Source organism: Molossus molossus, unplaced genomic scaffold (assembly GCF_014108415.1).
Source record: "Molossus molossus isolate mMolMol1 unplaced genomic scaffold, mMolMol1.p scaffold_m16_p_22, whole genome shotgun sequence".
NCBI classification, from domain to species: Eukaryota; Metazoa; Chordata; class Mammalia; order Chiroptera; family Molossidae; genus Molossus; species Molossus molossus.
The window spans coordinates 32,519,742-32,534,495 of NW_023425358.1; the positions used below are offsets into that span (position 1 = coordinate 32,519,742).

Genomic DNA, 14,754 nt, shown 5'->3' on the forward strand with positions numbered 1-14,754 from the left:
TTTTGAATTCAGCTTTCCCTCCAGTGTTTTATAGATCCAAATACCCTGTGACAGACTTGATACAATTTTTCCCCCAATCAACACTTTTAATATTAATTGTACTCAAGGCTGTTACTAGCTTGTCAGTTCCGAGGACTGCTGTCACTCAAGAGAACACACAATCAAATCACAACTCTGACAGCATTTCAGCTGTAAAACAGCTGTAAAACACTGTGGCTGGCCTCCCACTTTTCCCAGCTCTGATGTCAAATTCTAAACCGTGAGGTCTAATGCTTTAGTTTTTAAACTGAAGCCCAGGGATCAAAAGGAATCCGGTCTGGTCTTACTCTACGTGGGCGGCGAGAAGGGATGAGCTGAGAGAGCAGGGTGTCGGAAGGCCTGTGGAGAGAATGAAAGCCCCAGTCACCCTCTCCACCCACAGAGCGAAGAGGAAGAATGGGAAGGCAGGCACAGACTGGGATGAGGCGGCGAGGAGGGGACAGAGCGACCTGGCCCAGTATCTGTCTGTTCTAGGAGCTTCTGGCAGCTCTTCTGAGAGACCAATCCTGATTCCTGTCTTCACAGCCCCCGAGTCCTCTGAGAAACAGGTGTCCTCCTATGACCATCATCGGACAACTCTCGGGACAGGGGGTTCGGCCTCCTTTCCATACTTAAGGCAGGGGACACTCACCTGAAGCGGAAACTATGAAGACGTTTAACTCATCCATTAATTCAAGAACTAATGTTACCACAGGACACCTGTTTCACGATGACTAGATCAGGCCTCAGAGGCATTCAGAAGCATATCAACCACCAGTACAACAGTGAAGATCTTATCAAATCACACTGCCCCTCACAACTATGAGAAAATTACAACAGGAGGGCTCAAATCCAAAAGCACCTACCTGTCTTAGGTTTAACTTATAAGTATGACCGCTGCATTCCATGCAACTTTTATATAAACCGATTCAAGTATATCTAAAAATGTACTTTGCCTAGAACACAAACAAAAACACAGAATTTTTCCATATTAAGAAACCTATGTGGACAGACTCACTTTGGGATACACACAGAGCTATCACTCAGTGAGATCTGTCTCCTTCTCTATAAGGGCAGATGCTACCATTTCTAACACCTGGAGTGTCGTGCAGAGTGTGGAGAGATGGCTACTAGGTCTCTGCAGCTGGGGGGTGCGCACTGGGACAGCCACTCCGGAAGGCAACTTGGCAGAACCTACACAGATTTATTACAACACCCACACCCTGTGACCTAGCACTTGACATCTATCCCAGAGAAACACTGGCCACACAGACACAAAAGCAAGAACAAGACTGCTCACTTCAGCACTGTTTATAAAAGCAAAAACTGAAACACTTACGTGCCCAGTGCATAATGGTTACATAAATGATGATACATACATACCATGAAGTATCATGCAATTACTAAGAGATAGACAACATGTAGTAACAGAAGTTAGAACATGTATGTAGTGGGAAAAAAATACCAAGATGCAATTTTTCATACAGTATTTTTCAGAAACTAGTGCTATATACTTATATAGGTACGTACATGTATGTACAGACATATATATGTAAATGTAGGTATGCAGTGTCTACAGCAATGCCTTTAATACATGTACATATGTAAACGCCAAGAAGAGAGTATAGGAGAATACACATCAAACAGGGTTTATGTTGGAGGAGGGGACTAAAATGGGTGGACGAGAGATGGTGACAAAGGCAACTTTAATCTTAACTTGAATACTCATATGAATATATTGTTCAGATAATTCAAATTAATTTTCAAATGCCTAAAAGTCACACACAGTACACTTATAAGATCAGTGAAATCACTGTTGATTTATTAGTGCTCTAATCACCTGCAAGTACTAGACAGGCCTTCTCACACCCCCTGTTTGACCACTACTTCTGGGAACAATGGAGTAACAGGGCTGGATGTACCCTCCCACCTTAAACAACTGGAAAACTGGGAAAATGAATCGGCACACGTAACAGGATTAGTAACAAGGACATTAAAACAGTTGTTATAAATTGTTCTACACATTCAAAGGTTAGAGAATGATACACATGAAAACATAGTAAAAAGGCTGTAATCAAACACCTGGAGATGAAAAGGACAATGTCTGAAGGAAAAATACACCAAACAGGACGAACAGACTATACACTGCAGAAAAAAAGATGAACTTAAAAACATGTAGAGAAAGAAACTATCCAAAATGAAACACAGAAGCAAAACAAGAGAAATATGTGCGTAGCTGGAGTTCCAGGACAGGATGAGGTGGAGTACATATCTGAAGAAATAATAAACATTGTCCAAATTTGAAAAAACAAACATAAATCCACAGATAAGAAAACTACACCAAGGCATGTCATCATCAAATTTCTTCAACATCCTTTTTCTAGAGGATCCGTTAGCTTAAGCTTAACCTGTTTATTCAATTCTTAACATGGTCAACCTGACATGAGCAATAATTTTTAAATATTCTATCAGAAGAATATGTAATATACCTTTCCTCTCTCCACTTCTTTCGTTGTCATGACAATCACTCGGGAATTCTCTTGAAATACCATCCGCCAAAAGTCATTTACAGTATTTTGCAGACAGCCTTGTGTGGCGATATAACTCTTTTTGGGCTTTGAATTGTTGCACTTGGTTTCAAATTCAGGCTAGAAATTTAGGAAGAAAACCGTCAAATATTTCAAAGTTGCTTTCAGGACACAAGAAAGGATTTAAATAAAAAACATGTATGGTCAGAAGACACTGTGAAGAGCGAAGTTTACCATGATAATATTTGCATTGATGTAATCGGAAACAGGCTCATTGGGATCACCGTCATGTAGAACAACCCTGGTGTGGTCAACTGGAAGAAAAAGACACCGCAGTCACACAAATACTCGACCTCATCAGGACAAATCTGTTCAAATCAGTTCATCCTCAAGATAGTCAGAGTTGTGTTCATTTAATGATAAAACCACATAAAAAATGAAACCCTTAGTAAGCACAATAACCTGACCACCATAGGATGCTTTCTTTGAGAAGAATAAAGTTTAAAAAGCCCTTTTTAATGTACTATGGACAATGTACTATGGACATACAGGATAGTATCATTGGGAGAAGCGAGGTAAGGGTACATGAGAACCTTATATATAGTTTTATAACTTCTTATGAATCTAAAACCTTTTTTTAGCCCTGGCCGGTTTGGCTCAGCGGTTAGAGCGTCGGCCTGCGGTCCTGAGAGACCCGGGTTCGGTTCCCGCTAAGGGCACGTACCTCGGTTGCAGTTTGTCCCCGGCCCTGGTCAGTTGTGCGGGTGGCAGCCACTCGATGTGTCCCTTTCACATCGATGTTTCTCTCTCTCTCTCTGTTCCTCTCTCTCCATCCCACTCTACCTGAACAAAAAATGGAAAAATGTCCTCGGGTGAGGATAAAAAAATAAAAATAAAAAATAAAACCTTTTTTTAAAGTTGCGTTTTCTTTTTTAAAAAGTAAGAATAAAAGTACAGGTAAATGACACAATGTCTGAGATCTGCTTCCAAAAGAAGTTGGAGAGAGAAGCAAAGCAGACAAAGCACAAGTGAGACAAGGGGCACGAGCTGACAATTACTGGGGCTGAGTGACGGGCACAGGTGGGCTCTTTCAACAATTCTGTCTACTCTTCTGAATTCATTTGAAACTTCCCATAAGAAAAAGGGCTTTTTAAACAAAGCAGAATGAAATACAGTATCTAGAGGACAAGACTCTGATGTATCAACTGACCAAACTCTGTACAAGTGGTACCCAAACCTGACTGCTCTACCCAAGCATCACATTTTACTATGGAAATTAGTAACATAGTTGTATGTCTTAAAAATAATATTCTCACCAAGCTGGTGTCCCTCAGTGGATTGAGCATCGTCCCATGGACTCAGAGGTCCTGGTTCTATTCCCGGCAAGGGCACATGCCTAGGTTTTAGGCTTGATCCCCGGTAGGGGATATGCAGGAGGCAGCTGATTGATGTTTCTCTCTCACATCGATGTTTCTATCTCTCTCTCCCATCCTCTCTTTCTAAAAATACTGCCCGGCTGGTGTGGCTCAGAGGATTGAGCACCGTCCCATGGACTGAGAGGTCCTGGTTCCATTCCCAGTCAGGGCACATGCCCGGGTTGTGGGCTCAATCCTCGGTACAGGGTGTGCAGGAGGCAGCTGATCGATGTTTCTCCCTCACACTGATGTTTCTCTTTCTCTCTCCCTCTAAAAAAAACAAAACATTTTTTTTTAAATACTGTTCTTTTGTCTCAGACTCCCCAAGTTTAAAGAAACAAGATGTTAATCAGAGGAAATGTCTAATTGAGATCTTATTTTTTTTTTTTAGTCCTCACCCGAGGACATTTTTGGATATTTTGTTCAGATGGAGTGGGAGGGAGAGAGAGGAACAGAGAGAGAGAGAGAAACATCGACGTGAAAGAGACACATCGAGTGGCTGCCACCCACACGACCCAACCAGGGCCGGGGACAAACTGCAACCGAGGTACGTGCCCTTAGCGGGAACCGAACCCGAGTCTCTCCGGACCGCAGGCCAACGCTCTAACCGCTGAGACAAACTGGCCAGGGCTAATTGAGATCTTTAAGGGAGGAAAGGGCAGTCATATTCTATTTAGATACTGTACACCATTGTTCCCTTCATCTTTTCCTACATCCCTACATCTTTTTTTTTTTCTTGTATTGATTTCAGAGAGAGAGGAAGGGAGAGGGAGAGAGAAACATAGATGTGAGGGAGAAACATCGATCGGTTGCTTCCCCTATGCATCCCAACCAGGGATCAAACCTACAACCTGGGTATGTGCCCTGACAGGGAAATCAAACCCACAACCCTTTGGAGCATGGGATGATGCTCCAACCAACTGAGCTACATGGGCCAGGGCTACATCCCTACATCTTACTAATGAGCACCATTAGACCTTCTGAGCAGAAATAAAAACTTAGACATAAAAAGCATGAGTCTTCCCCAAGGTCATCAGGACCATGCTGTGGCTCAAAGTGATTCTCTGCAAACTCCTCATTGCCTTTCCTCAGCACTATAAATGCCTCCGCACTCTCCCATCCTGACCTGCACACATTACAATAATCCATACGGATGTGATATGCATATATACCATGTCTGTGTACAGATGTATATGGAAAGAAAAACGCTATGCTACACACATACACACAATGGGTCTGCAGTATCGGACAAAATGGCTCTGACCTGGTGAGACATTAGAGCAATGCTCTCCGAATTTAACCACGCATCCTGATAAACTTGAAAAACAAAGTGTCTGAACACTGAAATACATACCCACATATACAATTATACATACAAACAAGCCTCCTTTTTTTGTTAATCCTCACCCGAGGATATTTTTCCATTAATCTTCTAGACAGAGTGGAAGGGAGGGGAAGGGAGGTCGACAGAGAGAGAGAAACATCGATGATAGAGAGACACATCGACTGGCTGCCTCCTGCACAACCCCGACTGGTGCCAGGGATCGAACCTGCAACCCAGGTATGTACCCTTGACTGAAATCGAACCCACGACCCTTGGGTCCGCAGGCCGACACTCTAACTGCTGAGCCAAACCGGCCATGGCAAACAAGCCTTCCTTTTAAGTTGGGGAAACATGTATGCACTGCCAACAATCTGTATACCAGATTTCAATTTTTCTTTTCCTTTTAAAAATAAAGGACAGGCCCTGGCCAGTTTGGCTCAGCGGTTAGAGCGTCGGCCTGCGGTCCGGAGAGACCCGGGTTCGGTTCCCGTTAAGGGCATGTACTTCGGTTGCAGTTTGTCCCCGGCCCTGGTTGGTTGTGCGGATGGCAGCCACTCGATGTGTCTCTTCACGTCGATGTTTCTCTCTCTCTCCCTTCCTCTCTGTCCCTCCCATTCTCTGTACAAAAAATGGAAAAATATCCTCGGGTGAGGATGAAAAAAATAAATAAATAAATAAATAAAAATAAAGGACAGAAAGCAAGAGGAGTCCTAAATGGTCCTCCCCTTTGCCACGGTGGACTGCCCGACCTAGCCCACTCTGGAGCCCCGCACACTAGAGCATGGTGCTCGGAGCAGTGACTTTGGGGGCTCTAATACCAGTTCCCCCCTTCGCTCCTACCTGCGACCTTCATAAAATGGTCCGTAAATTGGGACAGTAAGAGCACCTGCTCTGTGTGCATGTGGTCTGGGTAAGTGAGAGGGGACGCAGAGAGCCCGGCACAGTCAGCCCTCAGAAGGGAGAAGCTGTGCGGGCTGCTGAGAGCCATTTCTGGGATCCTCGTCCGAGGTCTATATCCTTCTGGGCCTCTCTTTCCCCTTGGTTCACCTTGGGCTCCACCTGGCAGCATCTGGGTGTTGAGGGAGGCACTCCTGAGCCAGGTGCAGGCACGTACCCGAACCTCCAGTCACTTGAGCTCAGGGCATCATGGAGCAGAACAGGTGGAAGAGCCCTCGGGAGGGGCCTGTCTGTTCCCCGGATGAGGGAACAGCGCCTCAGAAAGACCCCCGTGAGCCAGGACGCAAGCCTGGGACCCCTGCAGTTGGCTCCTGGTGTGGTCTGACACTGGGAGATAGCCAACCCAGAGATGATCACTCTTAGGCAAACAAAGTTAATTAAAAGAGAAAAACCACCCCACTCAGAACCTCCGAGTGGCAATTTTACTCAGTAATGAGCATCGCAGGAACTCGGTGAATGAGGCCATCAGTCCCTGTCACGGTTGATTATTTTGGAAACTGCTCACAATTAAAAGAGGCTAAGACCTTGGATCTGCTGAGAATCGAAATCTCCGAGAGTGACTATGACTGAGCAGAATGTTGATACTTACAGGGCAGGATGTTTTTATATCTATTTTTGTTTTTATTTTCTTGCCTCTGGCCCTCCTTTCGGCTATAGAGAAGTTTGCACTCCTGTTGTTGTAGTGTCTAGGGAGAAACGAAAGCAAACGTTATTATGCACCAAAAGCTTTTAAAAAAAGGCCTGGCTCGGTTTCTGCTTTAAGGACTTTTCCTCGGAAAGGCTCACGGCCCCGCGCAAGAGCTGTAAGAGTGTGCGCGTGTTCACGTGCCCACGGTGGCAAAAACATCAGCAGCAACGTCGGTGCCCGGCAGGAAGCAGCTGCCTAGAGAACGCTACCGCTCATCCGTGCGACAGAACCGCCTACCGCCATCTAAAAGATGGTCTAGGAGACTACTTCGTGCCTTGGGAAACGATCAGAATAAGTGTTAAGTGAAAAGAAGCTCCAACACGCAAAACAGTGTGTGACGTCAGCCGTGTCTGCGCGCGTGCTTAAGATGTGGTAGAAGGAGCTACACCCCAAAAGTAATGGGGTTCTTTTTCAGGTTAGTGGGGTTATGAAGGCCTTTTCTCCTACCCTCCCCCCATGTTTTTACTTTTTTTTTTTTTGGACAATGAATAAATATTTATAAAAAGAGAAGCCTTTTAAAATAATAATTACTAAGAATCAAAGCCAGGTGGAGGATGAAGAGGGTAAAGAGGACCAAATACATGAAGATAGGAAGCTAGACTTGGGTGGTGAGCACACAACAGAGTATACAGATGGTGTATTATAAAATTGTAGGCCTGAAATTCAGGTTATTAACCAATGTTACCCCAGTACATTTAATTTTTTTAAAAGAAGGAAAGCCAGTGGGTACTGGTACACAGTATATGAATAACAGATGTGAGCCATGTTCTTGAGGAGTTTATGATCTACCTCCTTTTACCACTGTTTAATTCAGAGCAAGCCCGACATACGCCAGCTGTCAAATTTAGACAGCAGAGGACAGAAGTGGTCTGGGGACTGGGCCGTGGGCACGCAGGCTTTGTGAGCAGGGCTTGAAGCCGGGGCAGCCAGTCCGCACCTACACTGACACTGCCCCGCCGTGGCCTCCCAGCCAGAGTGAACAACAGAAGCTGGATTCCAGGGCAAGTGGTCGGGAAGGGGCCTCTGCAGGGAAAGGGGGGGTGCCGTCGGGGAAAGAAGGGACTACAGCAGGCAGCCACCGTGGGACTGGCCCCATCGGAAGAGGGGATGTGGGAAAGAGGAGAGAAGGACCAGCTGCAGAAACAGGAAGGAGGACAAGCCAGGTTGAAGCATTTTCAAGGGCTAGGTTTCATTTTCAGAATTACAAACAAAACTGGTCTACAAGGGACCATTGGTTCCAAAGGAGCCTAATCTGTAACGGGAAATCACAAATGGGCAAATCAAGAAAGTGAAAAGCAGACTAAATGGAAAAAAAATATATAGATATATATATGTATATATATACACACACACATACATAACTAATTTATACATAACATAAATAAATGCTACAATGGTTACCTCTTAAAGATTTCTACCAGAAGTGACAGAATCAGTATTTCACAACACAGCAGCCCTGTTCTTTCCATTTCATTTATCTGAATTTCACAGACAGGTACGAAAGTCGGGAATTTAAATTGCTATTTGACTCTCAGTTCAAAATGCAATGTTCGGTCTTGACACACCGATGACAACAAAAGTGTTTAGCTACCTAGAACCGGGTGGAAGTAAAATACAATGACAATGAAATGGTCATTCGAACTGTTTCAGTGTGTGCAGATTAATTAATTAAAGCCACTTGCCTTCTCCCAGCTGGCATTTCCTCTGAACTGTGAGCCAGTCTTACTGAGCAACATTTGCTGAGATTACTGTGTTATTAGGAAGGAGGTTCGATCTGGATTTTTAGACATTAAGGTGAAGTTCAAAAAGTCCAAACCCTATGAACTGACTCAATTACTCAAAAATCAACAAAGAAGCCGGTGTGGCTCAGTTGGTTGGGCATCATCCCCTGCACCAAAAAGTCACCAGTTTGATTCCCAGTCAGGGCACACACCCAGGTTGTGGGCTAGATCCCCAAAAGGGGGCGTGCAGGAGGCAGCCAGCCAGCCAATGTTTCTCTCTCTCCCTTCCACTCTCTCTAAAATCAATTTTAAAAACGTGTTTTATTAAAAAATCAACAAAGAAAACAACATCACAAAAGTTAAATGAACTTGACAGTAAAGCAAAGCCATTGCTCACTCAGGAAACAAACTACACGTGACACCACTTGTGGAGGGCGCATGGCCAGAGCAATTGCCACAAAAGGTGCATTTCATCCAGGCCCTCCCTGTAGTCAATTTCTCCCTCTGCTTTCAAGATCAAGTCCAAACTTTTCAGAATAACTCACGAGGCCTTCTCTTCTGAGCTCACGGTAGCCTGCCTCTAACCTCAGCCTCTGCTTTGCCAAGTTACTAGCCCGCCTATGCCTCAGTTTCCTCAGATGTAAAGTTGAGGACAACCCTCATTACCTACCCCAGAGGGCCGGCGAGAAAGTTAAATGAGATCACTCTGTGAAGTGCAGACACGGGCCTGGCTCACCAGGAAGCACACGAGCAGAGGCTGGCTTTGCTGTTCAATTACTAGTTCCAGGAGCTCTGAGCCAGCTGCTCCCTGGGTGATCAGCAGACCAGCAGCAGCAGCAGCACCTGGGAGCTACTTAGACAAAGTCTCAGGTCCTGCCCCAGGTCTACGCACTCAAAATCTGCACTGCAACACGATTCCCAAGGGATTCCAATGCCCGGAGAAGTCCGGGACGCACTCCCTCTGCTCCGGCCACACTAAGATGTGCATGAGGGCCTGGGACTCGCCATATTTCTTCGGGCTTTCATGCTCTTGTACATGCTAACCCTCTGTCTGGAACCCCCTTTCTCTGCCTTGAGCACCTGTGCACAGCTACGTTTATTTTTTTGAAACCCACCTCAAATAATTTCTCTGCGCTGTCTGCAGTACCCTTCCTGCTGGGAAAATTTCTCGAGGTGTACTAGAACCGACTTTCAAAGCAAGAAGAGGCCGAGAGACCACAGAAAGAGGCTGGCAACTCCAGAATTAAACAGTTTATTAAGGCAACTTAGGGACAGAAGAAGAATCTAGGGCAGCAGCAAGACGGTGCCCACCAGAAAGGGGATGTGGACATGACATAGATCTATATGTATATCCAGGAATACAGGCGGCCTGCAGCCAAGCGGCAGGTGCTTGTTAAGAGCTGCTGTATATGACAAGGCAGCATATAATGCAATGGGCCTACTTATCTATCCTTTCAGGGGACATGGGCCCACCCCTCCCAGGGTGAACTGGTGATCACTGAGAGCAACTTGCTTTTTAAGATGGTGTCAGTCACGTCAAGCACTAGAAACCACTTTGGCTAACACTTTCCATGAGTATACTTGTCAACTGAATCCCACTTGTGTTTTTCCAATCTGTCTCCTCCACAGAGTGGGGACTACCTTGCTATGCCTACAACCTACACAGACTCAGGCACACAGTAGGCATTCAAAATGTGTTTTCTGGCCCTGGCCAATTTGGCTCAGCAGTTGGAGCGTCGGCCCGCGGACCAGAGAGTCCCAGGTTCAGTTCCCGCTAAGGGCACGTACTTCAGCTGCAGTTTGTCCCCGGCCCCGGTTGGGGTCGTGTGGGTGGCAACCACTTGATGTGTCTCTCACATGGATGTTTCTCTCTCTCTTCCTCCCTCTCCCCTCCCGCTCTACCTGAAGATAAATGCAAAACGTCCTCGAGTGAGGATAAGAAAAAAAAAAATTTTTTTTTAAATGTGCTTTGTGGAAATGGGACAGTGCCAGGTATCAGAGGCAGATGTTAAAGATGTGTTAGCACTACACCCAGACCTCCTCCGAGCCTCGGCAAAAGGTTGGATAAGGGTACAAAAAGAACACCTTTCTCTGCCCTGGCCGGTTTGGCCCAGTGGTTAACAGCATCGGCCCTTGGACCAAAGAGTCGCAGATTCAATTCCCGGTCAAGGGCACGTACCTTAGTGGCGGGTTCAATCCCCAGCCCTGGTCAGGGTTGTACGGGAGGCAACCAGTCGATGTGTCTCTCTCACATTGATGTTTCTCTCTCTCTCTCTCTCTCTCTCTCTCTCTCTCTCTCTCTCTCTCTCTCCCTGTCCCTCCTACTCTGTCTAAAAAAAAAAAAAAAAAAAAAAAAAGAACAAAAAAAATATCCTCAGGTAAGGATAGAAAAAAAATAAATAAAAAGAACACCTTTCTCATTTGCTAACTGCATCTTATTTATTTACTGTGATGGGGGTACCACCAAACAACACCTCACACACAAAGAAACACTTAGCCAGACTAAATTCAGAGTTCCAGGTCAGCCAGAAGCTTCCCTCATCCTGCATTAAGTTCCCAATTCCCCCTTCCACACGGATTTGGGAGTTGAACAGCACACAAGTTGAGATAGGCCTTTCGGCCCTGGAATCTTCCAGAAAGGACAGGCACAGAGCCCCTTTCCCAAGCAGCAGTCAGGAGCTAAGTGCCTGCGGCTGGCAGCTGTCACCGATTAATAATGACTGCCAGTGTGTCTCCCCCAGCTCCTTCCTCGGTGCCCATTAGCCCATTCTCATCTGTGCCCGGGGCCCGAGCTGCCTGAACACATTTCATTTCCCGCAGAGAAAGGCTGCCATCCATCTAGAGTGAGGCTGACAATAAGAACTCAGAAGTTGTGCCTTGCCACGCTCTGCCCTCAGAGGCTCCCAAACAGCACGGAGATAATCAGCGACCACCTGCTAAGGGCGCTTCCTCCGCAGCATCAGGCTGATGGCTGGACGAGGCAGAAGAAAGTCCAGCAAACCCTGCCCCCAGGAGGCTACATTCCTTTCTGGTTTATCTTCCACCGCCTCCTTCTCACCAGCAGCCCCCGGGGCACCAAAAGCTGAGAAGGACCTGTCAGCTGAATGTCACTGTGTCTCCATCAGTGATAAGGCTGGGACAGGAGCAAAAAGACCTGTGGAAAGCCGGGACACAGGCTCAAGCCTCTCCATTTTCCCCAGCAACACAGCTCAAGGGTTTGCACCAAACGCTGAGCCCTCGGAAAGGGCCCGAGGCTAGTTCCAGTCCCTACTGCCTGAGTCAAAGCAGATCTGGAGCCAAAGGGATTGCATGAAACTACTAAACTGTAAGAGGCATCAAGAAAAAGTCACTCCCCTGGTCCCGAGATCCCGAGATCCCAGCAGTACAGCTGACAGGATGGGACAAGTATTCACTGTGCAGAGCCATCCCTCACATTTGCGGCTCTGCCCCCACCCCTGGACCCCTGCTAGCCAAAATGCCAACGGCAGCCTCCCCAGTCGCCGCTATGACCAAAGAGAGACCCCCCACAGGCTTCCAAAGCCCTGAATGAAAACCAGCCTGGCTCTTGACCAGAATGTCATGAGCACGAGTGGAGGAACAGGATCGGGAGAGACGAGCAGGCAGCAGACAGAATGGCAGAGCCGGGCATCCCCACGCACCCCCACGCACCCCCGTGCCCATGACTCCTGCACTCTCTGAGCAACAGGCACAAGGCGCCTGGTTGCGGGAAAGTAACACCACTAACCTCTAAGGACGGACCAGCTGCAGTTACCTTACTTTAAAAGCAAAGCTACGAGGGTGTATAGCCAGGGGTGCGGAGGGCCTGGAGATAGGAAATGCGGTTAATAAACACTGACCATGGTTAAAGCTGGGTGTTGAGAAAAAAGAGGCTCATGCTATCTTCTCTACTTCTGGGTGCTTGAAAATGTCAATAAAAGGTTTTTATACATAAATTGACAATACATAAAAATGTTAAAGCTCCTACTAACCCTCCCCCACCCCACCCGTGGCTGTGGCCTCCTGAAGGAGAGGGAGCTCAGAAGGGCTATCAGACAGATGGCCTCTCGGGTCTGGATGCCCGAATATTTAGTGAGACAGCGGTAACCACCTGGGCGGGCTCCAAACCAAGCCCTCTCCCTGATCTGAATACACTTCTGTCTTCCTTTGGCATCTGTCTCTATGCACAGGAACACTGCCACTTCTCTGCAGTGTGACCGGCCACCACGGTGGGTGAAAGCCACCCACTACACGGCCAGTCACCGTTTCTCTGCAGTTGACTAGCGGCAGCTCTGTCCAGGAATGAAAGGGCAACTGGAGACTCGTCACCAGAGAACGTGCAACTGATCAAAAGCAAAACCAACCCGCAATTCAGTCCCTCCGTGTGCCTGTTGGAAGCCAAGTCACCTCCTCCCTCCCACAGGCGGAGTACAGGCAGAAAAGCAAATCAAAAGGCATGGTCCCTGGAGGGGAACAGGTTGTGACCAGGAAACAGCAGCAAGCAGTACAAGACAAATCTATCATTAAGTATGGGATTACTTATGTCGTGTGGGGTTTCTGGAAGGAGCAGGTGAAGAACTTAGATGCAATTACGAAAGGAAGCCATCCCACAAGTTGAAGGATGTCAGTAAAGGCGGCTAAGAGGCTGGAGTTCGTGAGAGCGGGAGGGAGACTGGCCGACGAGCCTGGACCCTGTGTGCCAGCACGTGGTGGGAAATGCCGTTAGGTGGAGAGAGTAAGTAAAACTATGGAGGGCTTGAGAACTGGGCAGAAGATGTTCAACGGCCGCGTGGAAGGAGTGCGGTGTAATGGACTTGGAATCAGAAGTCCCGAAGTTCAAACCGCACCCAACCATCTGCCAGTCATACAACCAGGGACAACCTCGCTTCTGGCCTTCGGTTTCTTCGTCTCCAAAATGAAAATGCTGTATCTCTAGTGGGAAATAGGGAGCCACTGAAGGTTTCTGAGCAGGAGAGTAACAGGAGAAACAGAGTGGATTAGCATGAAGGGTGAGTGGAGGGTCAGAGGTCAAGTAAAGAGCAGCTCATGTCTTCCAGGTGATGAGAGCCTGCACCCCTCGCAGGTGGTGAGACTCCTGTCTCTGCTGGTGCCCACCTGGGCAGTCCTGGGCAGGCACCTTGATCTCTCGGAGCATCCTGGGATTGCTCTACCTACCCCACAAGATCGGAGGATGCAATGAGATGACTTCCTGAGCCCAAGATGCGGCACCAAGTAGAAAATAAAGGCTTGTTTCTTTCCTTCCTCTAAGAGGAACCTGTGGATCACAACCCCTTTGGGGGTCGGACGACCCTTTCACAGGGGTCGCCTAAGACATAACAGTAGCAAAATTACAGTTATGAAGTAGCAACCAAAATAATTTTATGGTTGGGGGTCACCAGAACATGAGGACCTGTATGAAAGGGTCGAGGCGTGAGGAAGGTTGAGAACCGCTGCCTAAGACCAGAAAGGGAAATCATCAGAGCCTGGAGACAGCGAGGGTGGGAGGAAGAAGAAAAAGGAGGTAAGGGATGCTCTGAGGCTTCCGGCCAACCGGCCAAAGAATAAGCAGCACCACCACCACCACAGACACAGAAGTCAAAGGAGGTATTTGGCTTGAAGGGGAAAATAACAGGTCCTGTTCCGAATGCTCGAGTTTGCAGAGATATGACAGCCAAGAAGAAATGCAGAAGGTACAAGCCAGAAGGCAAAACCAGAGCTGAAAGCAACACATACCCAGGGAGAATCAGAAAACGATGAGACTAGATACGCTCCCCAAAGAAAAACACACTTGAAGATGAGGACAGGCCCAGACCACATCTTGGAGAACCACCAGAATTGGCTGGTTGAGAGGAAAAAAGGCAACAAACAGCCGAAGGGGCACAAGGGAGGGGAAGAAAAGTGAACCAGGGGCGTGCTGCTGCGGATCAGAGTAACCAAGAGAACGGGGCATGAGGAGCTGGACAGCTGTCTTAAGAGCAGCGCCAGGAAGAAAGAGGCTGGAGAACAGACTCTTTGTATCACAGTGAGAGAGCCACTGGTGTCTTTTGAGAACGTAATTTCAGCACATGGGGAGAAGTCACCTTCCAAGGTTAAAGGAAGGAGCTAA

General features: G+C 47.2%; 1 protein-coding gene across 2 annotated transcripts in view; it reads right to left on the reverse strand.

Moving 5' to 3' along the window:
- PTPN11 (protein tyrosine phosphatase non-receptor type 11) overlaps positions 1-14,754 on the reverse strand; it is a 65,024-nt gene that overhangs the window by 18,059 nt on the left and 32,211 nt on the right. For both annotated transcript variants that reach the window (XM_036276476.1, XM_036276475.1), the window contains exons 7-9: positions 6,832-6,928; positions 2,781-2,860; positions 2,508-2,666 (exon numbers count right to left, since the gene is read on the reverse strand). In XM_036276476.1, coding sequence (XP_036132369.1) covers positions 2,508-2,666; positions 2,781-2,860; positions 6,832-6,928 — 336 coding nt within the window. The remainder of the gene's footprint in view (positions 1-2,507; positions 2,667-2,780; positions 2,861-6,831; positions 6,929-14,754) is intronic.